We start from the raw sequence: 27,931 nt of genomic DNA, 5'->3' as shown, positions 1-27,931 counted from the left end.
CGAAGGCTATGCTTTCTCTGGCTGCATAAACGCCACATTTTGAACGTCTAAATTAGTCTAGCGTAAATCCACGCTGAAGATGTGGTGTGTAGCTATGGCGTCCATCTACTAGAATCTTTTTTTTACTTCTCTGACTAGCCAAATGAAGGTAGTGTAGGAAGTTACAAACCAATGGCGCTATTTTGCCTGCGACTGTCCGCGCTGATAAGGCCACGATATTGAACGTTCGCTGCAGGGACGGGCAGCCAAGAGCTGGCGTGACCGCGTGTCGCCGCCGATCACAGAGGAAGTTGAGGTAATCTTCCTAGAAGACAAAATTATCTTACCCTCGGATGGCGCCGGCGATTTCAGACTCCGTGCGCCGCGCATTCGCAATGTAATTAGCTGCAGTTTCTCTACATTTGTTGCTGAAAGAAACCAGTGTTTAGGTGGAGTCCAAATTGCGACGTCTATGACGTTTCCGGCTGCTGAAATCGCTTCTGCCGCATTCGACCAGCAAAAACCATAGAGTTAGTACAACCAACACAATGGCAAAAGCATAGCCTTTAAGATCCGCATTTTAAATTTAGAGGGCGCCACCTTATGAGGCTTGAATTTGGCCACCTCCTATGCTTCCTATTACCACAATCCAGCGCAAAAACAATATCCGCTTCCGCTTTTTTTTTTTTATTTTAGCGCGACCTCTCGCGGCCAGTGCGACAAGTTTTCTTCGAGTCAAAATGGCGGCTGGATGTTGTGAGAAGTTATAGCTGCTCTAAATGTTTCTCAAATTCCATGCTCTTCAGGTGAGCCTGTCACACATTTCATTTGTCGCGCGAGCTGCGTAGTAGCTCCTAGACGGCCGTCGCAGCCGTGGTGCTGTCATCGAGTGCGTGGCCCCGTCATAATGACACGGGGAAAAGAGTGGTTCAATGACCCAAGCCGCCGCGTCGCCAAAGAGGTTTCATTTTCGCAGTTCCCCGACACCACGAACGCCGAGCGAACGCTAGCATCTTGTAGTGTACTGGGGTTAGAGGACGAGTTTACGTAACGCCTTCCGTCATCGGTCTCTCGCCCAACGCTGCGTTTCCTGCGTGCTACGACGACGTATCCCCGGCCTCGTCTCTGGTAGTCAATCTGGCGACACGGTTTTTTTTTCGCTGGTGGCGGCCGACTGCGTCCTACGTGATCCGAGTACGATATGACCGCGTCGTCACACGCCTCACGTCACTTGTCGCTCTAGTCCGCTGCCGCTGGACAGCGCTACCAGAGCGTGTAAAACGGTGGTGCGCTGTGCAACCTTCCTTTTTTTTTTTTTTCTTTATGCTTCCTGAACTTCGTGTCCCCTTTGGTACGCCAAAAACAACGCGCTCTTGCTGTCCCGCCGCGCCCCGTTCCAGTGAGATAACAGCCTTCCAAGCTAACCGAAACGCGCTAAATGCCGACCGACCTGACACGGTTTCTGCGGAGCCTGGTATAAATTCCAGCGACGACCTGATTGTAATTTTTTCTTCTTTCTCTCGCCGCCGAAGGGGAAGTTCGTTAAGCATATTGGCGACCAGATCGCCTTGAAGCGGGCAGGGTATGGGTTTTGTCGTGCGGGCGCACGCTGCTGCAGAAGTGATAGCGTGCGCATTTGCGCGACGACTGCCCCGCCGAAGCTGCGTGCGCGCGCGCGCGCGTGTGTGTGTGTGTGTGCTGGTGAGGACGTCTGTGTTTCGGTGTTTTTGAATTTGGCAAGACTTTTTTTGTTCCTCTCCTGTCAGCGCGACTAGCCTCCGCCGCACAAAACATGCTCCACTACCTCCGATAGACCCCCGCACTTCAGATTAAACGGGGGGAAACAAAAAAAGTAAGCTCTGTAACGTGTGCAGCTGTTTTCTAGGCGCGGCCTCGAATGTCGCTTCAGAAATTGCGGCTCGTGACAGGATTCAGTTGGAAGAGGACGTTTCGCAAGCGTGCTTCATTGATCGGGACATCAGGCAGGTCAGCCTCTCGGCGTCCTTAAGTATTGCCTTGGATGTTGTTGTTGCCCTCTTATAAATTTCTGACGTATGCAAGCGTCTGCGCGCCTGTTATCTGTGGCTTTTATCTGTTGCACTGTGCTTGACCAAATGCGCTAAATGCATCCACGCTGCCTAAGCACCCGGAGCACGCTCAACATTTGCTATTTATTTCGTACGGATGGCCGCCATGGGTTTTTCCTACACCTGACATGTGACTGGACTTCACAGGCGATGAGAAGTGTTTGAAGTCTCGTTGACACCTTTGTGCAACAAAGGGAGGGTGTAGTTCCGTGTTGACAGTTCTTTTGCGTCTGCTTTTGCTGCGTTAAAGCCTGATCAGTCTTCTTGATGTGTCACACATGCGCGTGTGCACTTGTATTACATCACGTGGCAAAGTGGATGTCTGGTTGCAGTTGTCTACTCCATACTGACAGCTGCTGGCACAGTATTTAGCTTGTAGTGGTAAAAGGCCCCCTCTCCCCCCCTTCTTTTTTGGGGTTTTGTGTGTGTGTGTGTGGGGGGGGGGGGGGAGGGGTTCTATATCAGATTAGTTGGTCGCTTAAGAGAGATCATGCACTAATCCAGGAGCTACATCTATGCTCAAGTAGTGCATTGTTGCAGAATTGAGAACAGACCTTTCCTGCAGTCCTTCAAGTTTGTTGCCTGCGAGGCTCCACAGCCACTAAAAAATCTGTTCACAGAGCTGCTAGCCATTTCAGCTTTGAACTGTTGCTAACTGCCTTGAAAGACAGCTTGTGTTGGGGGGTTCCATTAAAAAGGAGATAGTAGGAGAGTTCAAATAGGGAAGCTTTCTTATCAAATTCAGTATGCATATTTGAGAAAGACAACCTTTGAATATCAAATCAGTTGCCTGGTATATTTTTTTTTCATTTCCAAGTGAAATTAAATACAAAGGTTATGTCAAGTGTGTTTAAGCAGGATTGCTTACATTTTCTTATGTGTGTAATGTCACTCAGAACAGGACTTCAGTCAACCGAGGAGCTTGTAAATTAGATACAACTTGGGAGTTGCTGTATCTGGCATGCAATCCGACTGACAGTAATGAAACACAAGAACAGCCTTTTAACAGATGCACACAGTAAAATGATGTGCTTGTTGGAAGAGCAAACTATACAAGTAGTACAGCACCACACATCGTTTTAAATGGATGCGAACATAGTGAGATTGACCATGAAAGAAATGGCTTTGCCTAAGTTTATAAAGTGAATTCATGAGCTGCCTGAAGGCGAGACATGCCTCGATGAATGACGATATTATTCAGCATAAATTGAGTGCTCTGTGTTCGCTCAGCAGCTGGTACCTATGCGTAGCAACTGCGGATGTCCGGCAGCAGAATCATTCGGAACAGTCGCCACTTAAATTAGCGATTCTGTTGGTAGGCTCCCATAACTTTTGTTGTCCCTACCGTTCGAAATGAAACAATAATTCAACAACTTCGAATAGTGAATTCTCCAATTGAGTACGCATCGAATAGCAATGATTATTTGATTCGTATTCAACTTTTTTAAATAGTTGCACGCCCCTACAAAAATTGTTGCAGCCTTGTTTCGTCACACAGATGACGGGAAGTAGGGAACTGCAGCAGCACTTAAGTTTGAGATTCGTAAGCAGAGAACGAAGGTGTTGCAAAGGGCCATCGTTACAAGCAGCAGTTGTTAAACCAGTTGGCTTTTTCAACTTCCTCATTGCTTGTCGTTCTAATTGCCTTGTTGCTGTAAGTCAGGGTGGGGAAAGACAGCTTCCTATGTCAGTGGCGGCACAGACGTTCAGCTTCTGTGCCTCTTTATAATTTCTTTTTATTCACACTTGCTTTAATAGTGTAAGTATGTGGCATACTTACTGTGCCCTCCTAGTTCACTTTAGTACGAGAAAGTATGAGATTGTATTTGAAATAACCACTGTGATGGCTCACTCGCCACAGTGTCCCGCTTGGGCACGATAGCTCTTAGAAATAGGCAATAATGAAATACCTTAAGAGTATAATTGCAAATGCTTTTTGAAACCCTGAGGGCATGTGTGCTACGAGTGAATAGCACATTATATGTTTACGGCAAGCCTTGTTTGGGTTATACTTCTTGATCTAGACCACCGATGAATATTTTGTATGTTTAAAGCAAATAGCTTTCACTTGCTCTTTCACCCATTTTCGTGGAGGTCAGAAGATGGTTGTGGGTGCTAAGGGCACATGTCTCATGCAGTTGAGTTGCGGGGTATGTTCGTTGCCAAACACCAACTACCATAGCTTTTCTGGAGGCACAGGCTGTCCACCTATACTGAAGCTGCAGGTGTGCTGGTTAATGGCTCTGTTCTCTATGTAATTTCACAAACAACAAATGCTACCTAAATATTCTCACTGCAACAAGTATTTGCTTCGAGCACATTATTTTATTAGTAAGGCTAACAGCTTTATAGAAACATTCGGCTATTCTCTTACATTGATTATCATCAATGGTTTCTTCACAATTTTTTTTTCTCTGTCCTCCATCTTTTAATCACTATGTTGTAACCACATTGTCGTGAAATGTCTTTCAGTTCAGTCAGCATAGGCGGTTGCTTGCTAAAATCTCATGTAACAAAAACATGTAATGCTTGTATTGTTCATAGCTTTGGAGCCGTACTACCAACGCACCTTATCTTGAGTATCATTGTGTAGAGGAAAATAGCCATTCCTCTATCATGCATGGGTCATGTGCAAAGATGGCGCTGTTGTCGGGCCACGCATGACGCAATCAAAGTTGAATTTAGCCTCTCACTTGACAGTACACTTGTCACCGAGTGTGAGTGGTCACACAGCCATAGTAGTTTTAATTCAACAAACTCAAACCTGTGCTCATCGGGAGTCGTAATGTTTGCATTTATGCAATCTATTGAAGAAATTTGATGGTTTCTCGGCTATAATGCGCTCACGTTTGACACATAAGGTCAGAAATGGCTTGAAGAGAATCTGGCAGCAAGACAGGGAGATGCCAATTCGCGCCCGCCACTTTTGACCACGGCAGGCCCATTACAATTAGAGACAGAGCAGGATGGCAAGCTTAGAACGGGCCCCCGCCAGCTGTATCATAAGTTTAGCGTTAAGCTTTGTGACGCATGAATAATGTCATTCGGGTATTTGGCTACATCATTTCTGCACCCTAGGGCCCATACACTCTCAGCAGCATGCATAAGACGTTTCACATACCCCACTGTGGCTGCGTCCCTGATGCAGCCTACCCAATAATTTTTTTGCCAATTAACCTCCCCGTCTTCTCTTTGCTCCTCTTTCCATGTCTCGCATGGTTTCCCCCACTCGCCCCTCCTGTTTCCTGCTGGTCACAACAGCAGCAGCAGCAGCGTGGTCCCTGTGCAGGGAGGGTGTCCCCATGTACCAGTGCCTGAAATTTGTGGACCGATTCATCCGCAAGGACCACAAGCCCGGACTGGGCTCAGCCGGCGGCTCAGGTGAGAGGCCCGTTGCCCTGCGGTTTGCCTAGAGTGCTGACAGTCATGAGCGCATATTTGTCACCATAACACTAGAGACCGTACCCTGCTTATGGGGCTGCCTTTTGTGTGTCATAGTTGCCGAAACTAACCATTTATATAAAACAATAAATAAATTTAACTGGAATTTCAGGAGACCTTGTGTTCATGCCACATCTGCTTGACAATTATCCTCATGTCTGTTCTTTGATTTTTTAATGAACCATCGACCAATAAAAGCTGTATGTGCAGCTTACAGCAGTGTGCGGGACATGCATTGTATTCTAAGAATAATTGTATACGCTGCAACACAGAACAAAATGTTAATGTGTGTTATTTCGTAATGTGTTTGCAAGTGTACTTTATGCTAGCTGAATCACCAAAGCAACCAAAAAGGAAGTGGGTTAGTGCATAGTGAAAAGGAAACTGGATAAACCAAGTTATGTCATGAGGAAACATAACTCCTAGCTGTATACTAGTGCAAACGTAGCACTTTGTTCTCGTTAATTTGTTCTCGCATAAATGTACATGGCTGCATGTGTAACCATTAGAGTTGACGAAATGAAGAGTACACATTCCCAATTGCATTGAGTCATCACAATAACGAGACAAAACAACAGTTTCTGTAAAATTTGTTAATCTGATGCTTATACAATATCACCTGGATGGTGCTTTTCCTTCATTGAACTTGTGGGGGAAGGTGGAGGAAAAGAATGTGCAGGGTCATGCTGGGGCTTAGTATGGTTTGCAACATACTCTGATCCCGAATCACACCGACCTCTTCACCTGATACTAGTCCAGAAATTGTGCAGACAGTACGGCTAGGTGCCTTTAACATCGGCTTATTGCTTGATCTTTAGTTAAATGCACAGTGTGAAGCACACTTGTCTGGAGATGTTGAGCAGCTGGCTGCAGACTTTGCCAGTATCGTCTAATGTTTGGGGGCACCTGTCGCCAACTGCTGGAAGAACTTTTGCCCGTGGCGGGCGGCGCGGTCTGAGCGACGCCCATCTGTCAATGCTGGCCTGGCTTCTCTGGAACAAAAGACTAAAGCTTGGCTGTTTGTAGTCTCGGTGTCTTTCTTGAGGGCCACGGCCGAGACCGTAAACTCACGTTTCCGCACAAGCAGTAGCCCCTGGGTTCAAGATCAAATGGTCATGAGCGCATGGAGCGCACACGCTACTTGGCCGATACTTGTTCCAACAAGTTGTGGCGACCAAATCAGCCCTGTCATCACACCAGACAAGTTTTATTTACACTGAACCATCGAGGGCAAACCGATGCAAACAAGTTAGGGTATCTAAAATAAACTTGTTTTGCTTCTGCATTGCACATTTCGTGTTATGTCAGCACGACTTTAGCCTGTGTTCTTAGCTGGGGGCCTGAACAATCATTGGCGACCGCATAAGTAGCAGTACAGATTTGCACTCTCAGGTTTTACTTGTAGGAAGTGTTCAACAGAGGCTAAATAAGGGAAGCTTCAGCCTGCAGCCAAGATTTCAGTAAGGGAAATTTGACAGTCGTCCTGGTGAAAAGAAATCCCCTTGTCTCTATGTTGGCTCAAAGCTGAGGCTTCCCTCGCTCGCCAAGTGTTTATCACTTCAAGGCTCCATCTTTCTGTGGCCCCCTTCTTTTCATTTCTTTTATTGTGTATTTTTTCTTTCTGTAAAATGGGCGGCATTTTGTGCTTTCTTTCAAAGATTTGTCCATGATAGTGCAAAGTTCATCCTTCTTGCCTCATGAAGATTGTGATGGCCTGTCCCGAGGCCTTGGCAGTGCCATGCACATTGCCACAGTGAAATTGTGCTGCACGAATGTGGTGCGGCATTCACACTCTTCATGGCAGGGCAAGGTCAAGTTGAAAAGAACATGCTGCTCAATTGCTAGACTTAGTTGCAAAAGCACATGACCACAAAGAAACGAACACGTAAGCGATTCTAGTCCTGTGCTGTCTCAATTATTTGTCGAAACATGCATGTTCCACGTCCTATGCTATGGGCAGTCCAAACCTTGCAACAGATGCACATGTGAAGTTTTTCTTCGTTTCACTGTTGCTGTAATTTCTACTGCTGCGGTATTCCACAATGTCTGTGGTGATATAACATTAAATGAGTCTTAGCATTAAGAAAATGCAGCAGATTAGAACAGTCTGCACAAACAAACTTAGGACTCTGTCATACACGTTGCGTGGCTTAGCTGCTGTTGGAAACAAAGAAAACAGCACAGTAGTGCAGGTATACAAAAGAGTATTTATTGCTTCTTTAATGCAAGAATGCGAGCTAGCCAATACACATACAAGGAATCGTTCCTCAATGAAACATGTTGAGGAATAGAGGAAGTCTAACTCGCAGAGCAAGGATGCCGTGCGACTGTTTGCCCGTTCCCAAAGAACAAGTAATTCGCAGGTGCGGTTCCACAAACGAAGGCACTTGCAAGCAGTTGTTATCGCCAGTGCCATTGGACAGTCCTACTACGAAGAGCCCCAACAAGCGTGCAGTCAGTCCGTACATGCCGTGTCCCACATATCAAGAGGATGAAGCAACCTCCTCATGCCTGAGTTATCCACACCGTCAGGTATCACTAGCATTGAAACAATCATGCCATCTCTCGTCATAGCTGCGTAACTGCGACAGCAGCATCCGCTGTTGCATGTGTCATCCGGGGGGAGCCAAACGTATGCAGACGTGGGATGGTGGTGGTGGTGATAACTTTATTGCACACAGGGGAGTTGCGGACACGCAGGTCCTTGGGCCCCCGCACAGCCCCACTGCACTCAAACGTTCATGTCCCGGAGGCTCATGACGCTGGCAGCCCGGCCTGTGGCGATGGCTTGCTTGGCCGGGTCCTCGGAGCGCAGTAGGGTCTCCCAAGCCTCCCAAGTAGTAAGGTGCTCCAGGCCCCGCGGGGGAGGATCCGCCGGGCAGAGGAAAAGAATGTGATCGAGAGTGGCTTTGGGGTGGTGGCAGAGGGTACAGGAGGGGTCGGTGTGGACGTGGTGATAGCGCGAGCGTATATAAGGGGAGGGTAAGGTGCGTGTTTGGAGCCGCCTCCAAAGTGTCTGGTGATAATTGTCAAGGGAGGGATGGGGTGGGGGGTAGAGCCGACGCTCAGTTTTGGAGGCTTGCGTCAATTCAGTGAATGAATGCATGCGCTCCCGTGAGAACCCTGGATCGGAGGCCGCCGCTGCCCGGTTGAGAGAACCTCGGGCTAAAGCGTTGACAGCCTCGTTTCCAGGATTCCCAGAGTGGGCAGGCACCCATATGAGCTCCATGTGGCGGGGCGGGTATGCAGCGAGAGAGTTCAGTATGCGAAATGCAGGGACGTGAACTCTCCCGCGAGCAAAATTTAGTATCGCAGTTTTAGAGTCTGATAATATATACCGGGCCTCCGTGCGCATAATAGCTAGGGCAATGGCAGCCTCTTCAGCCTCCTCCGAAGTGGCAGTTGGGGATATGTGAAGGGTGGTAATCGGTTGTAGGGAGGGGTTCGTGATGGCAACAACCGCGTCCTCACCTGTGCATGCGGCATCCACCCACACAGCATCCGGTTCCGTGCCATAGTGTTTGTGGAGCGCCCGTGCGCGAGCTCTGCGGCGGGGTTCATGGTAGGTGGGGTGCATGTTTTTAGGGAGAGGTTTAATGAGAAGTTCGCGGTGAATGTGGTGGGGCACCTGGAGCTGTGTGGGATCCGTGGCTGGTATCCTGATACCGAGGGTGTGTAGTATGTGTCTGCCGGTGGTGGTTCTCGCGAGACGTATGTATTGTGTCTGTCTGTGGGCCTCAATAAGCTCACCTATCGTGTTATGTAGGCCTATCTGGAGGAGTTTCTCGGTGGAGGTATTTAGGGGCAGACGTGGGAGTCGTGTGGGGAAACACGAACGTCAGGAGACCTGAGAGTGTTGAACGTTTCCACAGCATATTTACTAACGAGCCCGGCTTGTGCACTTCTAAATTGGTTTCTGCTGCCCATACCGACTCATTCTATTAAAAAGTTAGGCAACACTTCTCTCTCTGCAGCACTGATTAACAACCACAGCAACATGTGGTCTGCTGCACATAACGTGTTCAGCCAAATGTGCGAGTGCCACAAAGTTGCAAAGGATTAAAGACGTGTTGAGGAGAGGGTTGAAGGTAGTTTGAGCTGTACTGTCACAGATGAGAGTACTGCATTTCCCGTACCAATGCACAGAGTGCAGTCAAATTGAGTTGCAGTGTCTCGCAAGGCAATCTACCGTCGCACGTGGCATTCAACATTGTGTGTGATGTCTATTGCTTTCCAGAATGATTCTCAGAATTTTCAGCCGGAAGACATCATTCGGTTAAGGGAAGAAAAACAAAACAGGATGAGTAAGCATTTAAACGGAAGAAAGTCCACTGCGCTTCTCCTTCACGCCTTTTGTTTATTCCTAAGGTTGCTCGCGGTCTCAGCTTGAGCATCCTTTTGTGCGCGCTGCAGGTGGACCAGCAGGTGCGGGGCAGGTGTACCACGAGCGCCAGGTGAAGGAGCTGTGCGCCCTGCATGCGCTCAACAACCTGTTCCAGGACGGTCAGGCATTCACCAAGGGCTCGCTCGACGACATCTGCCACAGGTTGTGCGTGACGCCCACCGCACTCCTAGTTCAGCAAACAAACTCCCGCACCTTGCCCGTCATGTCTGTTGCATGCTTGGTGTTTTTAAAGGGTCCCTCATCAGGCCGCATTGGAAATCTAGTTATATGAGGTCTGTCTGAAGTGTAACTGGACCGCTGGTTCTGGTGTGTGGTCTGTGGGTGAAATAAGGGGAAGTGGACGAGTGCGGGTGAAGTGCGTGAAGATCACATGCACAGAAGAAAAGGGAGTTAGCCTGGAGGAGTACTGCTTTAGAGGGGACACCATGTAGTTTGCCATTGGGCAAAGAAATAAATTGTCAGTGACACCAATCTCATCACTTATCAGCCAAACCTTTAGATTTGAACATGTAAAGCACTGTCCAGGCAATGTCCTACTGTTGGAAGTTTAAAAGAGGTTTGATAGTAGTTAAAATACAGTTAAGCCTCAGTGTAACGAAATCGATAAAATTGGCACTTTAATTTTACAAAATGTCACTATATTGAAATTCAACCATTTATGCAAGCAAGTACAGTTCCCAATGGATTTTTCTTTTACAGGAAGGGCTGCAAGGTTTCTGAATTATCGGGCAAATTAAAAAAGCCAATTTCACTGGCAAAAAGAAATTCATTTTGTCGAAGCAACCAAAGATGCAGTTTCATGCTGTGTCAGTGATAGCTTCACATCAGTGGTACAAAGCACAGCCTGCTAAGATTTTGCGTCAACTCCGCCGCCGTGGCTGATGCTGTCCCCACAGTGAGACCATGCTATCATGAAGCGTGTGGGCAGAGGGCAGCAAACACTTCATCTGCCCCTCGCTTCAACGCGTCTCCAAAACTCGAGATTACGTGACCTCCAGCACTAAACGGCGTAGGAAGATAGTACACATGAAACCATGGCCATGTTGGCATGCTTTATCTTTGCACCTACCACAGATTACCACAGTTACTCTGGAGGAGTGTTGCTTTAGCGGGGACACCATGTAGTTTGCCGTTGGGGGCACGAGTCGCGTATGTGCTCGGCCGCACTGACAGCCATGCGAAGCCACAGCCGGGTTAAAAGAAAAGAGATGCATGCTCAATTTTCCCCCCACCACCGCGGGCTACGTCACAACTCGTGGTTAGTTGACCTGCAACATTTAATCGGGATGTCTATTCCAATGAAGACTTGCATTTAGAGACAGTAGTTTGAATCATTACCCTGGTGTTTCTTTGCAGTGGCAGTGAAGCTTCGTCATTTTTAAATCGTTTGCAATCATGCTTCTTTATATTGAGGTTTGAAATGTGTTTTGTGTTATGAACAAGAATATATAAAAAGTTCTGTTGCTTCATACTTCATTATATCAAGAATTTTGTTATGTTGTTTGTGTCGAGGTTTGGCTGTTTAAGCAAATGAAATGGCATACGAGGAGGCAAGCTACCCTCCCTCAGCAGGCATTCTCTCCCTTTGCCTCAACCAGTGCCCAAAGCCGGCATTGCTTTCCTGTGCTCCTGGGCTCCACCCCTATCTCTTTATTACAATTGTGTTACAAGCAGACACACGCAGAACAGAATACATCGCTACATGCCTGAGCTATACACAACATCACATTGCGAAAATTGCCATAGCACACTAGACGTACATCACTTCCTCTGGCCGTGTGGTTGGACCCACGCAAACAAGAATCAAGACTCCGCCAGGCTACGAGAAGCATTATGCAGCGCGGACCTGGCGGAGCAGCTCTGGGCCGTCCAGCGAGCCCAAGATGCTTCCAGGGTGTTACAACTCCCGGTCCCGACGCGGGAGTAGCCTGCTCTACGGGGCCTTGCGCGCCCCGTAGCTCGCAGACCTTTCACTAGAGTTATTCCATCCATCCATCAAGGTATGTTTGTGCTGCTGCTGTGCTGTCACAGTATTGATGCACATGCATAGCTCGCACATGGAGGCTTAGATGTTCTTCAGAGAGACGCAGTATGTTTGGCTGCAAAAGGGACGAAGCCAAGTGGTCGCACCATGGCGCTTTGGTCAATCAGCTCTGCTGGAGCCAGGGCAGCGTTCTGGCTTCTGCTGCTGGCATGAACCTTGTGCGCATACAGCTCCTGCACAGGAGCTGTGTTGCATACACAGGCACTGGTGCATACACTGGTCTGAGCAGAACAGACGGTAAACTACCAAGTCTGTATAATCCCTGCACTGACAAATACCAACGGTTTTCCGTCATTCTCATGCACCACCGAGGGGCGATGCCTCTAATGCCGCTGCCGGCATTCCTCATTGCACCAGCATTGCGACACGCCTGGCTTCTTCAGGAGTGCTGCTCCTGCTGCGGTGTAGCAGTTCCCTCCTGTACTGTGTCAAGCCGTGTCGCCTCTGCGTATTGCTAGAACACCGTGCGAGGAGCTCAAGTGCGGCATTAAACTTTGTGATCACTTCCGGCGTTTGGCCTTCGGGTAGGAGTGTCACTTTTGTCGCGACCCCCCCAACCTCCCCTGCCTCTTCTTTATGCTCCCCTTGTTTCTTTGCTGCGCGGTGCATTTCCAAAGGCGGTTCTATGCACCCTGCATTTGACAGGAATTTGGGAGTTGTTCACGCAGCGGAGTTTGTGCATGGGACGCATAATTGCCATAGCACACTACGTCACCCGTTTGCTACCCTATTGGCTCCTTTGAGGACAAGAGTATGCATACTTCCATTCTTTTTTTTTTTTTTAATTCTCAGCTGATGTTACAACCTTGACGTCATGGCGTGCCTTGCAAACATAATCTCTGCCACATGATCTGTGCAGTGTAATTGTCGGGTGCCAGTGCCCAGACGTGGTGAGGGGCCCTTTAAGGAGGAACTCTGCTGTGTGTGTGTAATGTGGATGCATGTGTGTGCATGCATGCAACAATTGATGAGACTTGCACCCCATATGCATTTTCATGGGCTGAATTAAAACGTTTTCTTGTAAAACATGTAATAGTGATGTGGCTTGGACTAGTTGATACATAATTATAGATGCAATGGTACAGAATAGACAGACAGAAAAGGAGAAAGAATGTGCCCCACAAGTGGCAATTTCCTGCTGGTTCATTAAAGAATGGATCATGATCCATTGTCCAAATCGCCCAACTAGCCCGACTGTTCTGTTTTATTCCTGCTAGCTCATAGGTGGGTGTTATCAGACCTGCTGAAAAAAATTTTGATGTGTTCTGCTGCTGCCTGTTTCTATTGATGCTGAGGATGCAAGAAATGTGTTCAAACATAAATTTCTGCATATATAATTGTCACCTGGAAGGGCTAGTATAATTGGATCTGTCACTGGTTGGTAGCTTACAAGAAAAACCGAGGTATTCTTGAGCTCTCCTGCTTAATCATGCCGACCAGAGATCGCAGTTTCGAGTTCATTTGCAGAGACATGACATCCCATAGGTTATGGTCTCTGGCCACCTCTTTGACATTGCGCAAAATGCTTCTAACTAGCGGTGTTTGTTCTACAAAGGTGATGCATTGGTGGCCTTCTCCTTCCTTTCTTTTTTTTTCTCCCATTGTGCAGCCTGTCACCCGACCACCTCGTCAACCCGCACAAGAGCATGCTAGGCCTAGGAAACTACGATGTCAACGTCATAATGTCCGCCCTGCAGCTACGCGGATACGAGGCCATCTGGTTCGACAAGCGCAAGTGCGTGCTGTTTTGCCATTATCGATCACCTGCGTGGTTTTACGGGGACACTAAAGGCGGGCAAACATGAAGTCATGCTAAAGTGATGGATTAGAGCTCGAGAATCTATAAGGCGTCAATATTATCGCAAACAGAGCCTTAGTAATCAAGAAATTGAGGTAAATGCAGGACACAGTTAGACTCTTACGGGACATTCAGTTACTTGCCAGACGACGAAGGCACTCCTCATTTAAATTCTGACACCAATACTCAACCACTCCTTATAATACCATCATTGTATTGCATTATAAGACAAAGGAAAATGCTACTTGTCCACTTCTTCTTCATTTTTAGAAAAAGAAGAAATGATTGACATTACTCATGGCAACGACGTGGGTGGTCAAAAGGTTTCGTTTTCCCTCGACTCCATGCCACCCGCGTCTTCAATAGTTTCAGTAGTTTTGTTATCGCATGGTGCTGCGCTAGTTTAGCTGGCTCGCAAAACTCCCGCAAACTGTTAAGTAGCAGAGAAGTCCAGTTCCACGGGATGTCGCGCGATGCCCGAATGGTCCATGCCACTTGACCAAAAGCAGCTGCAGCAGCGAATCCACCGCCTCTGTCGTGTCTCAGTTTCTCCACGGCCGGGCACTTGCGTTTTGTGCAAAACACCGCACCACCGTCTGTCGGGCACCGTTACACTCACCGACAGCCGTAAAGGGCGGCGGTGATGACGTAAGCAGCTTCACCACTCACCGGTTCGGTGGCAAGAAATTTGAATTGCGATGAAGGTATTCGGCCTCTTCAGGTGCAAATTTTCTCGTAATCTAAGTCTTTTCTTGGCACGAAACAAGCGCTGCAAGGTTTCTGGAACAGTATTTAAACAGTCCACTTCGAGTTAGTATTTGCCTTTAGTTTCCCTTTAACAGCAGACACTAGTATGTATAGTCACGTGCAATATGACCTGCAACACCCGTGCCCATGGTCGAAAGGGCTCCAAGAATGTACGGCTGCGCAGATGCGCGGTAAGCTGCAGACATAAACAAAGCTTCAATTGGTCGTATTTATTAAACCGCTATTTTGCATGCCAGAGCCGCCGCGCAGCCCCCGAGCCCCTTTGACCACGAGCAATGGCGTTGCAAGTCATACTGCACGCGACTCTACGTGCCACGTTCAAACGCTTCGTTTGACTTGCCATCTCAGGATGTTGCAAGTTTTTGCGCTTGCAAGGAACTGGATGTCTGTGAAGCTAGGCACAACAGGCGTTATGCGATAAGTGCTGTAGAAGTAAATGCAAAAGGAACCAGACAAACGTGTGCACCACCTGTCTCTGTTGTAGGAGTTTGTGGCATGGTAGCTAGAAGCATACTTGAAACGGAACAGCGCGGTTTTCACGGGGACAAGCAGGGAGAAACGACGTAGACGAGCGCCGACTTGCAACTGCATCAGTTGCAAATATGTCTTACCAACTCGCCCAAACGTCTGTTTTAACGAGCTAGAAGCAGCCGCAGTCCACGGGGAAACTGCTCTCAGTGCAATGTCTATTGGACACAGTGATGCTTTTGATCTCATAATTATTGTTCGAGCATTTTTGCAGCAGCTTGTTCATTGTGCTGACAAACAAGATGGTGCTCACCGGGGGTGTTCTAGGAACCTGTGAAGTAATTTTTGCGGTTGGAGGATACAAAACCTGAACAAAATATGATTTAACAAAGTTTCTTACAGCCAAAATTAGTCTTTTGTTTAGAGGGGGTGGGATATGTTTCGTGACTTGTGTAGGAAAAATGGACGAAAAGGAACGTCAAATGAACGCATGCAAACCTGTATCGTGCAGCTTGGGCTTTTGTCTTCGGTTATCAAACGGATGGAACGTTAGGCTTCTGTATGGTTTCCCTGAGCAGCTTATACCTAATATCCCGAGTACCAGGGCACAGCCTCAGAAGCTGATGACTGTCCACACCATGTTCCCGAGATGTCGACTTTGTTGTGTCAAGGTTCGGCTGTATGTTATTGTGACAAGTTGGACCTGTAGTTTAATGCACTGTAAGACTATATTTGTGTACTACATGTTTGTGCACTGATGAATTTTGTTGTGTATTCCCTCTTTATCATGGGCCTCCCCGAGGCTGACATTTTTGCACAAATATTTTTCTGGGCTGTGCGTTGTCACTGTGGGACATTACTTCTCTGTGCCAGTCGGCCATTATAACCTTTGCACTGAGATAAGGTGCATTTTAGACAGTGGCCGCTGCTTATATCTGCCGAAACACATCGATGCATGCACCACAGCCTAACGGTCAGCAATTTTGGATTCAGAATTTCCGGTCACAACTCTGCCAATTCCTGTTGCTCTGGATACGTCTTGATATCTTGCCGTTCTAATCACCTGTCGGTGTGCTTACGACTGGCAGGGATCCGTCGTGCATTGACCTCAACAAAATTGTGGGCTTCATCCTGAACGTGCCGAGTGAGATGAAGTTCGGCTTCCTCCAGTTTCCCCTCAGCCGGAAGCACTGGATTGCCGTGCGCGACATCAACGGCACTTTCTACAACCTCGACTCGAAGCTTGAGGCGCCAATCCCCATTGGCAAGGTTGGTTTCCACCAGCTCTACTTCTTAGGTGGTGCTCAAATAATGATGTTCTTTAATCAAGTCGAACATAAACATTTCACTGAGCACAGCATTTGTATGTCAAATTGAATGCTTAATTTTTTTTTTTTTCTGTTCCGTAACGTTTGAAAGAAACGCCTATCCTTCACACTGCTGCTCCTGAGTGACTTGTATTATAGGAGTCAGTAGCCACTGTGCAACCATAGATGATCTTATGCAACTATGTGCAGTGCTATGAAACTATATACACAGTAAAAAAACCTTGTTAGTTCTTATTTTACAAGACCATAAAGAATGTCAAACTAACCAAATGTTGAATTCTAATGTGTATTAAGGAAACAATAAACTAATCGTTACTATATCTACTATATCAATGTGCCTTTATTTACCGAAAAAATCCACAACGCTCACGTCTCGTTTCGCACTAGATCAGTGCAGAAAGTGCCATTCTCGTCATCCTGTGGCTCGTAAATGCTTGCGGAGGTGAGGGCCTCGTGACTTCGAAGTGCAGTGACAGCCCGAGGTCCACATTATCAGATTAACCTGCTTTTCAGTATTGCTTGCGCATCCCAATTGTATTTTTTTTTTTTTTCTATCAGTGAGTTAATCAAAAGAAGATAGTCCGTGACGACGTAGACCATGGGTTTGACTCCAGCGTGCAGGCTGTGCAGGCTTGTAGGATCTCCATTAATCCTCCGCTGTGTTTGTTCAACCTGCACTGAAAACAAGATTACTGACTGCTGCACCTGCTGGTGAATGTGTGGTCACTATCGACGCGATGAACGACATCAACCATGTGTAGTTCTGAAGATAACCAATGCTGTTATTGGTTACCATGATTACCATTATTGGTTACCATTGGTTACCAATGAGGTAACCAATGCAGTGTCACATGCAGCGTTAGATACAAGAATAAAAAGAGCGGGAAGCATCTTCATGTCGTTACTGTACAGGATCTGCTGATAACTATGCAAGGCAGACTCCACTGCTTTGTTTCACTTGGACGCTAGCGGCACTTTTCATTTTGCAGTGCCTCGAAGGGGTCCTCCAAGTAAACCGGTACGCAGCAGGATACATCCAAATTAGTGAGAGTTTAATTACATCAAATAATGCGTACACTTGCAGAGACCACAGGCCAAGTCTGGATTATTTGACTTTCCTAATTAATAAGGGTCAAATTTATTAGATCTTAATGTACTTCTGACAGCAAGTGCCTATTGTTGTCAGTCTTGCATCTAAAAGCACTACGTGAGAAAGCTTTTTGAGTACAGCAATCGGCAGTCGTTCACGGCTAGGCCCAAAATTTATGTGTGAGAATATTGGCAGAATTTAACATTACGATGTCATGCCCAGCCGTCTCTTGATACCCAGCTTGCTCCAACACTTTTCTTTGTGCAGTCTCAGGAGTTGCTCCTGTACCTGCGGGAGCAGATCAAGTGCAAGGATCGAGAGATCTTCATCGTGGTCACGCAAGACATTGGCAGGGTCAAGGGCTGCTACATCGAGACGTCAAAGCCGACGCCTCCACGGCAGCCATCGCAGCAGAGCATGGCACCACGTGAACACACATCGCGGACGAATTTGCGTTAGAAGTGATGTTGCCGACCGAGTATAGTGCGGCGGGACCCAAGTGTGCCCAACAGAAATCGTCTGGACCCGGAAGGCAGGACAAGACGGGAAGGGGAAGAAAAGGAGAACTCAGGACTGCTACCTCCCTTCCGCGGGATCTCTACATTCTGCTGGATGTGGCTATGCCATGTCGTCTGCCACCAGCATCCAGTGATGTCCGCCCCAGTGCACCGTCTGCTAGCACGGTGCATGTAACCGTGTGCTAGGTGGTGAACTGTTGCCTGCCAGCCACGACAAAGAGGCCCCCGCAGTGCTGAAGTGAGCTTCTTCATCCGGTGTTCTTGTTCATCGCCTAATCAGACGCGACTTGTTGTCTGCTTTTTATATGCGCGGGGGTGCGAGCAGCTCTTTCACATGTCCTACACTTAACGTGCCTGCCCAGTGAAGCTGTCTGTGCTTTTGCCTTGCTTACTTTCTGTACCGACCGCACAGTGGCAACCAAGATTGTTCTTGCAGTTTGAAGTAGTCGCCCACTGATGGACGATGATAAAATTCCTGGCCAGTGCTTAAGGCTGTGCCCTCCGCAGAGCCATAGCACATGCAAAGGTGCCGATCAAATGAACAAGAAGCTTGAGCAGTGCCTCTGTGGGTAAACAGCAACGAATCTCTTGTCAGTTAGGCCTAACTTGTCTCCGGCGGCTAGAGTCAAAGGCATCGCTGAAGCTGTGTTGTTTTGTTGATTGGTTCTGAGTAATCCAGTGCTCGTAAATTCTCTGAGCATAATAGTTGTATGAATGGCTGGCTGGGACTTTTGATGTTGGGGAGTAAGCTTGGTGCAGAAGGACGCCCAGGGTGTTTTCGCACAGGTGTTTGCACACGCATCATGGAACCTCTTAACACTTCATTGTGCCATCAACGGTGTCATCTGTATTGTTTGTTCTTTTTGTGGTCTGTTTTATTTCTTAACCAGCATCGTTCACTGCTAACACGAGAGATATTGAATCAATATTTAAAACTGCCTTTTTGTCTTATCCAATGTGTTCGGGAGGCCAGCCTCGTCACAATTATAAAGCCCAAGGGGTTTTTGCTGCTGCCACATTCTGAGATGAGTGCATTGCATAAAGGGATCCCATGTCTTGATCACGTCACAGACGGCATTCGCGTTGCTCTAACCAGTCATTCACGTAGTCGCTGTGAAAAAGAAACCCGGGCATGTTCATGATGCCCGAAGTTGCACTGTCTCGGCGTCGAGTCCCAATGTTATGACGAGAACAAAATATATGTAAATAACAGGGCCATATGGGAATTTTGAGGTTTTTGGAAACAAGCACTGGTTTTTCCTCTTGTACATACACTTTGGCTTTTGGAAGCTCTATAAACCAAAATCAAGTTCTGTGTTAAGCCTTAGCCCTGACAGCAGCACAGCCTTTGCCTTCATGCATGTCTGCAAATAAGCTTCTCTGGGAGCCGTACCGGTGTACGAACACTTTCGTTATGGTGAGCATTATTACTTGTAATGCCGTTTGAGTGTCAACAGAGACACGAAATTAGTGGGGAAATGGAAAGGTCTTACCTATCGTAGCCCATTCATTTTCCCTGACAAAATAAAGCGGGAGACGCATTATGCAGTCCAGTGTCCGATACAATGCAGGTTTTACCCATAGCTACTCGACTGTTGGAACTTATCAGATGGTTGTCGGATGGGGCTGTTGGTACGGCAGGTCGTATGTCAGTTCGCATGCTGAATCGTAACCATGCACCTCGTTATGCAGCTTTGTGTGCCATAGTGATAGAAGTGATGCAGTGATTGCGCAGGCGGGGTCGGCCACTGGCAGGTGACCACCAGTTAGCTGTTTTCATTTGATGGAGCAAGAAGCTGCACTCCTGGCGACCTTGAATACTCTTACACTAACAAAACACGACCACTGGCCCTTTCTATTTTTTTCACGGTAATTACAGCAATGTGGTGCTTTGTGTTACATGCTCAATTCTTTTACTTTACAGTGGGCATTTCGCAGTACAGGAATAACTTATCATATTTCCCTGTCCCTTATTTCATTTTCTACAATGTAAGATGGCAAGAACTTTGTCTTCTTTTGGATGTCGAAGCCTGGCAGCAGTAAAATTGCCATAGATTGTGAGAATTATAATTCGCAGAGTAAAAAATGATAGCGACAGCCTCGATCTTGCATGTAGCCTGTGCACGTAATGTTTGGCATGTCTAGCATCGACCGAATCGCCCGTTACATTGTCAACTTGTTCCCAACTCCACAAGAAAAACTGCATTTGATTATTCCTAGAAGTCCATCTAGACAAGATCATGCCACTCCTTTATTTTACTACACTCTTTTATTTATTCATATTTGTTTCTTCCTTTTGCATGCAATATGTTGCACTTATCTGCGGCACAAGTGTTGGCGAGCTGCACAGTGAAGCGACCCCCATAAAATTATCTTCTGTAAACCTCTCCAGGCACGAATTAAGATAAACTGCCTAGAAAATTATAATTTTCAGAAGGAGCTCCATTAAGCATCTAGAAAACCCTGAAAAATACTGCAGTTCTTGTTTGTTGCATGCACAATTGTGCACATCGCGCCTTAACGCCTACACTTCTGTAGTAGCCTCTCTAAGGAACAGAAAAAATCATTTGCCCTCTTTGGCTGCACTAATCAACTTGTAATGCCAATGTTTCGGTGCTCATTATTTCCTTGGGTCAAAATACCAAGAAGTTTCCGCTCGCGGAAGAGAGCTGCGGATGAAAGGTAGTTGTCCATGTAGCACCTAAAATTAAGCCCATGGGGAAGACGCTCCGCTAGGTGCATCACTACGGAACCAGCAAGTGCGCAAATTGTAATGATCAACACTCACCCCAGTGCCCTTGCTTTGATGTAGCTCGAAATCGTGCGCCACACCATCAACACTGCAGCAAACAAAAACCTTTATGCCCTCGGAGTTTGGCTTGTTTCTGACAAACTGTGGCAACGACTCTTCCGGTGAACTCGATCGTCTGTTCGTCAGTGCCGTTGTTCGGAAAAAGCTCAAGCTCGAGACACCGCCTTCTCACTGCATCATCGATGAGTGCAATGTTCCAAAAGTTATTCACTGTGGGGTTGATCAGTTAGTTACGTGCAGCATTGCCCCTAGCTTGAAAAACCTTTTTGAGGACATTACGTCAGCAAGAGAGGGAACTCTGGTTCTCTCCTGCCAGTACATTCGTACCCGAGGCACCTTGACGATTGCCAGGAAAAACAGGATGCCGAAAAACACCTTAATTGCTTAAGGTGTGGCTCTGAGCTAGATTCCATCTGTTTGCAGCGCGTAGACATTCGCGAAATGCGCAAGCTCGGAGAAGATCACGTCTGGTAATTATCTGACGAAATACTCCCAGCGGCTCAAGTGGTGTCAACCCTTCTGGAGAGGGGAGGCAGCAACCTGTTGCAATTGGCGTAAGGTTCTCCTTAAGCCGTTTCACATGTGTTTTCTTTTTTTTCTTGCCGGTTGCGGCTCAATCTTCTCTTTCTCGTCACTGCTGCTGATGGAGTGCTTCGCATTTTCTTTCGTAGTTGGCAGAGGCAAAATTACAAGAATTGAAAACTAAAACCAGAAGCAATCTCTCGTTTAGTTGGAGAAATTGTTCAAATAAAACTTAAGGCTGCGTCAAGTGTTTCATGGACTTCATCGTCGCAAAACTCTGTCAGAAACTTTCCCGTTCGCAGTTCTCTTCAGCAATGCTTCAGCTGACTAGGTAGATGCTCAGAGTCTGCGATTAGAATAATCGTCAAATTCTGTAAACAAAAAATATATGAGAGCCGCACGAAGCACTAGGTAGGCATTGGACTGAACAGTGCAGCAGAATTGCAACGGCCTGAGGCGCCACGCGCATAATTGTGCACACACTTCCTGAAGTTGTTTCAAACAAATATTGCACAAAAAGGAAGCCTAGACCTTATCTTTTCGCATCACATAATTTTGATTTGTATATAAAGGCCAATTCGTTGCACCAATTGAAGAAAAAGATGGGAACTCACTTAAGCACCGTCCCGTAAAAAGACGAGGCATCCATTTTGACTCTCTTGTCGTTCTTGGGTTTGCTGCTCCTAAAAACAGGTGGCGCTAACTGTCGACACGGAAAGCATATTTAAATGTGCACGCCGTGATTCTGCCCGGTAGCAGCAAAGCATGATGCGCGCGGGACTTTCAGATTTTGCTTACACATTATGGTGCTGCCATCTGTGATGAATGCTTGGAAGCGATAGAGGGGATAGGGTGCGAGCCAAATGTATCGGAAACGCTGGCAAAACAAGCGTATAATGCTAACGAATGACCTGCCCTCATTGAAAACAGCTGTATGTAAGACAGCACGAATGTGGCGAGCCCGTCCAGAACACAAGAGCAGGCTAATGAGCCAGAGCTTCTCACTCAAAATTTTTTCGAAGTTTTCGTGGCACTGCCTCTACTTCAATGTTGCCTTTGACACCAATTTCCTTCTTGACACTCTGAACACATGCATATTGATCGTAACCAGAATTTTGTGAAACAAGGTGGGTGCCTTTGTGTTGGTCTTAAAGGCTGATGCCACCAGAAGGCAGTAATCCCTGGCGACTATACAGAAGTGCAAGCTGGAAGTTTAATTCAGACCGAGTCAAGTGCTTAAGTGCTCAATTGTGATGCAGTAGAAGCCCGGCGTAACGAAAACCAATATAACTAATTATTGAATATATAACCAAGTAAATTAAAAAGCATCCTCACCAATATTAGAGTTAACGAATATACGCTTGTAATGAATATCAGATATAACAAAGGTATTTTTATGTCAGATGCAACTTGATTATGCTCGACTGTACTACATGTATAAAGCCTGCCACATGTGAAGGTGAAGGCCTTTTTCTAGCTTCTGGGATATTTTGCCAACAACGTGCACTTGACTGATTACTGTGCAGTTTGTATTTACTGCCACTCTGCCTTGGTTGTGTGACCCTGTTTATATTTTTATTGTATTCTGCCGCTCTTTATTTCTTTCAGGGTTATCGTTGAAAATGAGTGCTTTTTACAATGTTGGAAGTACTTTGCAGAGAGCTTGAAGTTTACCATAGAAAGTGTGTGGGCCTGAGCTAACTAGTTCATGTCCGACAGCTTTGTGAGCCGTCTGGAGAAGGACACTCGATGCAACTATTAAGTCAGTCTGATGTGATAGATTGGTGGGCCAAGGTGTGTCCACATTGTGTAACTTTTGCGCGAGAACGGGGCTTTCGTAAGTGTGAAAACAACTGGCATGTTAAATGTGATTAGTGCGGCCACTGTCACGCCAGCTTCCATGCCATAACACGTCTCGTTTGTAATCGACAGACTGTAGTCAGTCAGCCTCAACACTCTAAGATGGAGTTAATGTTGGGCATAGAAGTGGCAGAAGGTGACAAGGCTTGTTGATTTGCGAGTGTGGGGATCGCTAAAACGGTGCAAGACATTCGTCACTTTGTGCAGCACGGCAAATTTAGCAACTGTGTGACCAGTGTGCCATGAATCGATTGCATTTTAGACCATTGCTCTACCGAAATTTTCTAAAACCCATAATGATTTGTGAGAATTGGTTCTATTTCGAGAATGTCTTGTGCTGCAGTGAATTTTCTAAACTGATTTCCAACGAGATTGGCATGTTTTCGCACTTGCAGACCTGAGTGGTAGCCAAGTTGCCTAGGAATAAGTATATCCCATAAATTGTTGAAAACTGCACTTTTTAAAGGTAAACAGTAATTACTCAAAATCTTCCTAAAACCAGTATAAGTTGCAGTGACAGCTGCTACGTAGTTGCAACTACATAGTTGCAACTCCCCAGTTGCAAGGGTGAATCGAGCGTTTTGGTGAAAGAGCCAGCACAGTGCTACCAAGAAGTAAAGGATAACTAATTTCTTTTTGCTATTTTTGTGTGTGTGGCTGTGTTAAGGCTCATCTACAGGTGACAAAGGAATTAACACCAATACTGCAAACACATGTTCGCGCTTGCTTCAGCTAACACTTGATCACTGCTGTGAGGAGTCGGAGGAATGTTCCCAATTTTTTTCGTTGCTCCGAGCGTCACATCTACAGCCATCCCCCCTCTTTCTGACGTGTACATATATTTAGCCACATGGCGTGTACAGAAAAGAGATCTTGTATGTGACAGATGTTTTAGAGTATTTTGCCTAATCGAGGCTCTTCTCCTGTCGGCCTGCTTGCGATGTTGATTTAGCTGTAAGTGGCCATTTTGTGCTTTTGGCCAGTGGCATAAGCTGCTCTGATGATGCAAGGACCTGCCATGTGCAATAGATAAATGAGGGCATTGCAAAGAGTAACGGCAAATACCTATGGTGCTTGTACTGAGTTCTCTTGCAAATACTTTTTTTTTTTTTTTCACATGATCAACTGTTCTATTTCTTTTTCCAGACAACTCCACATAATGGTACAGAAAATTCCATGTTCCATCACAAAAAAAAGGGCTTTTTTCACTGTGCTTTGAACCAGAAATGGCCCGGTTATCGGACATCTTCAGCACTTTCAAATCTTTGTCCCCCCATTTTTAAATGCCGTTGCATGCTCATACTTTCGCTGATGTAGGACAGGTGTAACCAGAGATCTCTGGCAGACGCCTCACGCACCCCAAACACAAAAGTCTGGTCAGTTATCCATTGTTTTAGATAGCACAAGATCTTTCCGATTATGTGCATCCTGCCACTTGTTGCGTTGCACCAACACACTTTCAACAGGCATGCCTTATCCATCCATGCCTGGAAGTTTTAAATGCCTGGCATTTTTAGTTCTTAATACAGATACCATAGTTTGCCGTTACTCCTTGACTGGCTCTCGTGGGCGGTCAATTGTCATTAAGGTCCATTTAGGCAAAGTGAAATTATACGCAAGAAGGTTTCTCCGTGTCTCCTGCTGTTTTGTACAAAAACATTTCGGTGATTTTATAAACTCGCTGGTGCACGGTGCGAATAGTTCTTCAGATAAATGCTAAGCAGGAAAAGATGTGGGCCTGTGTTCCACTGCTATGGCCACTGCAGCTTGTGACTCTGTGTATAACCGTGTGATAGTGGTGTCAGCACTCTTTAAAGGTGGTTCCTCCTGTGTTTGTGACCCACCGCCAGCATGTGTAAACTGCGCACAGTTCGCCTTCAGTGACTGAAAAACATGGTTCAACATGTTACATGCTTTGCATTGTGTCTTACTCTGCTAGTGATTGTAACTGATGTGAAGTTTTGTCTGCAGTGAAATGAGATGGCGATTTTGGTTGACTTCTATGATTTCGAATTATGTTAGCATGAAATAAATTGACAGTAAATGGAAGCAAGCACACTTCTGACGAACTGCAAGTTTTATTGACTGGTGTGTAAGGATTTGTGGCCTGTCCATTAAGGCTTCGATTGGCAGTTGGCGCAGCTGTGCATGTATGTCAATTCTCTTTTTCTTTTTTCCTGTGTGCTGCTTTAAATTTATGAGGCTGTATTAATTTAATGTACCACCCAAGCATGAAGAGAGTTTTCGTTTAGGAGAAGGGTCTTAGCAGTATATTAGAGTCTCTAAGATATGCATTAAAGGGGAGTTGAAACACACAAAGAGACCTTTTAAGCAAATGGAAGCTGCTTCATACTGATTTTCGTTTTACTAACATATTGTAGAGAGATTTTTGGGTTGATAGCGTCTGCTTGCATAAAACTGCCAGTTCTTACTGTTCTCTCCCAGAAATTTCTCCCTATTTTCTTATCACTCTTGCAGCTCATAGCCCCGAGGAAAGTTCCGTCTTGTTAGTCAGAAATTTTTGTAATGCTCAGCACTAGCGATTTTGCATAGATATCCAAGCATGATACTCCCTTTTCGAGAAGAAGTCGGGGAGTGCAGATTCCATTTATTAAATGGCTTGCAACATAAGCTTGCTGTCTGCACACTCCAATTCCCAAATGTCCAACTGAAATTTTAGGCATTCCCGAATAGCCTGCATAGCATCTTGTTAGTCTTAGCTTGGAGCTCGGAAATGTTGCAAATTATATCCGTGATCAGTGATTTAAGGATAGGTCCTAGCTGCATGTTTTTCTTTTTCTTTTTTTCTGGAGTTCTACAGCTTCACTCACCATCCTGAAAGGTTTAACCACTAGTAACGGTAATGGGTGTACGCCGTGTCTGCATTTGTTTGAATCCAGAAGGTATTCTAACACCGAAATTTGAAGTTGTCTTGTTCTCGTGGAAGAGTTTCCTTTAATTGCGACCCTGTGAAAAATCATGGCTGTAGGCACAGTCCATGTCGAAAGTAACAGAGCCACCACATGTGCAGCTGTAGTCTACTTCTAGCTGTGTCGCTACTGCAGTAGTAGTGGGACAGTATGGCATAATGTTCTTTGGTTAACTCTGCCTTACCACCTGGTGTTCAGATGGCCCGATTATCTTGATTATATAGGTGAAGGTGGTGTGCTAGTCCAGCCCTTGATGGAGAATAAAAAAAAGTTTAATTGGTATAGAATTGTTCCTTTCTGGTGCTGAAAAGCTGTGGAAGCTGAAGGCCAGTGTTTGCCTCCCCTAAGTTTTCAAAGCTTTCAAGCAATGCTTGAAAGCTTTAAAGCAGTAGGAGGCAGAGACCACACAGCTTGGGTTGACCTACAGCCATGTATAGTAGTCCAATTACCTTTGACAAGGGCTGTGCTTTGGGACATGATCGTGGAAAAGTGGAGGAACCTTTCCCACTGTCACTGGCTGAAAGTTGTTGCAGCAAGACAAAGCCCGCGTACATTGTTCTTTTCGCATGAATGACTTGTCCCACGATGAAGCATTGCAGTCGAGAGAGCCTGTCTGTTGAAATGCGAGCAAATTGAGCATTATTCTTGACCTTTGCATTGTTTGGCACTGTCTTGCCAAAGTGAAAAGGTCTTTGAACCAAGACTAGGAACTGACCAAGCTGACGTTTTACTCTTGAAAAGATCTACTCACTGTATAGGAGAAAACTATCGGCAACTTCTCCATTAAAATGCTTTCTCTTTTCTCTTCGCAGACAGTGTGCTTGTCTTCTTCCTTTTGAATCTAGATGGCAGTGTCTCAGCTTTGTATATAAAGGAAAACAATCTCTCGACGAATGACCAGCGATGTGCAAATTAAGTACTGTTGTTGCATTGTTTGGGATAATATTTTGCCTCAAAACAGCTTTACTTGCATTTTGCTTTTACTCATCACGTTACCATTAAGTTTTTTTTTTTTTATACTGCATTTTTAAAGTTTCCTGTGGCAGATAACCCAGTTCAATCCCTTGAAGTAGATTTCTCAAAGATGCAGATTTCACTTGCTTATAAAGTTGAAATTATTGACTAATTAACAGAACTAATTATTTTTAATTAGTTTAGAGCACATATTGCACTGTAGCTGCTGAATCGGCAAAGCATATCCTTTAAGGCACTTGAATGCTGATGTATTGATGTATACATGAATGCTACATGTATTGAGGTATGCAACATGAAAATTGCAGTAAAATTTCACAGTTCTGCGCCTTTTGGGGCCATTTTATGTATTGAAGCACAAAAGTAAGGAATGCCAGTGTATTTCGTTGTGCAATTTGGGAATGATTTATTTCAAAAGTGATGTGATCGTGAGAACTAGTTCCAAGTGGATACGCCTTGTGAGCTCACAGACCGCAAATCACAATATGTGTCATAAATTGCTAGGTCAAAATTTAATCTGTTAAATTACGTTAACTAGTCTTGTATGTATTTCAGTTTTTATGTGCAAGTAATGTCCACCTTTTCAAGTAATCCCAACTCCGGTAGTACTTGGGGGGTACTCTGCAAAAATCTTCCTAGTGGACTGTCCATTTTGGCTGCTGCTGATTGGATGCAGCTGTGCGAGGGAGGAGGAGACGAGCAGCCCAAGCCATTCAGCAGCAGCCGAAATGGACAGTCCACTAGGTGGACTCTTACAGAATACTCCCCCAGTTGTGATATCTGGTGCAGGCAATTTTTTTTTATTTTTAGTTCTATACAGCCTAAAGAAAACACCTAGTAGTGCTGGTTAGAGTGATGGCCCTTGCTTGCTACATTGTTTCGAAAGTGCATAAGGTCGTGCAAGATGCG

At 46.0% G+C, this 27,931-nt stretch overlaps 1 protein-coding gene across 4 annotated transcripts; it reads left to right on the top strand.

Annotated features, from left to right (window-relative positions):
- The first annotated feature begins 697 nt into the window (after window positions 1-697).
- LOC142590330 (josephin-1-like) lies at window positions 698-26,861 on the top strand. Of its 4 annotated transcripts, none has more exons than XM_075702372.1 (6): window positions 698-785; window positions 5,328-5,447; window positions 9,921-10,053; window positions 13,566-13,691; window positions 16,079-16,259; window positions 17,676-26,861. In XM_075702372.1, exons 2-6 carry the CDS (start codon window positions 5,369-5,371, stop codon window positions 17,865-17,867), a joined length of 711 nt encoding a protein of 236 aa, XP_075558487.1. In that variant the 5' UTR covers window positions 698-785; window positions 5,328-5,368; the 3' UTR covers window positions 17,868-26,861. The 4 variants fall into 4 exon arrangements, with proteins under 4 accessions (XP_075558487.1, XP_075558484.1, XP_075558485.1 ...); XM_075702369.1 differs by having other exon boundaries at window positions 9,921-10,056; XM_075702370.1 differs by having other exon boundaries at window positions 706-785; window positions 5,331-5,447; window positions 9,921-10,056.
- Window positions 26,862-27,931: the final 1,070 nt, after the last annotated feature.

The sequence above is a fragment of the Dermacentor variabilis genome, chromosome 8 (genome assembly GCF_050947875.1).
Source record: "Dermacentor variabilis isolate Ectoservices chromosome 8, ASM5094787v1, whole genome shotgun sequence".
Classification (NCBI taxonomy): domain Eukaryota; kingdom Metazoa; phylum Arthropoda; class Arachnida; order Ixodida; family Ixodidae; genus Dermacentor; species Dermacentor variabilis.
Note: the sequence above shows the minus strand (reverse complement) of the source record. Positions and strands in the feature narration are given on the sequence as shown.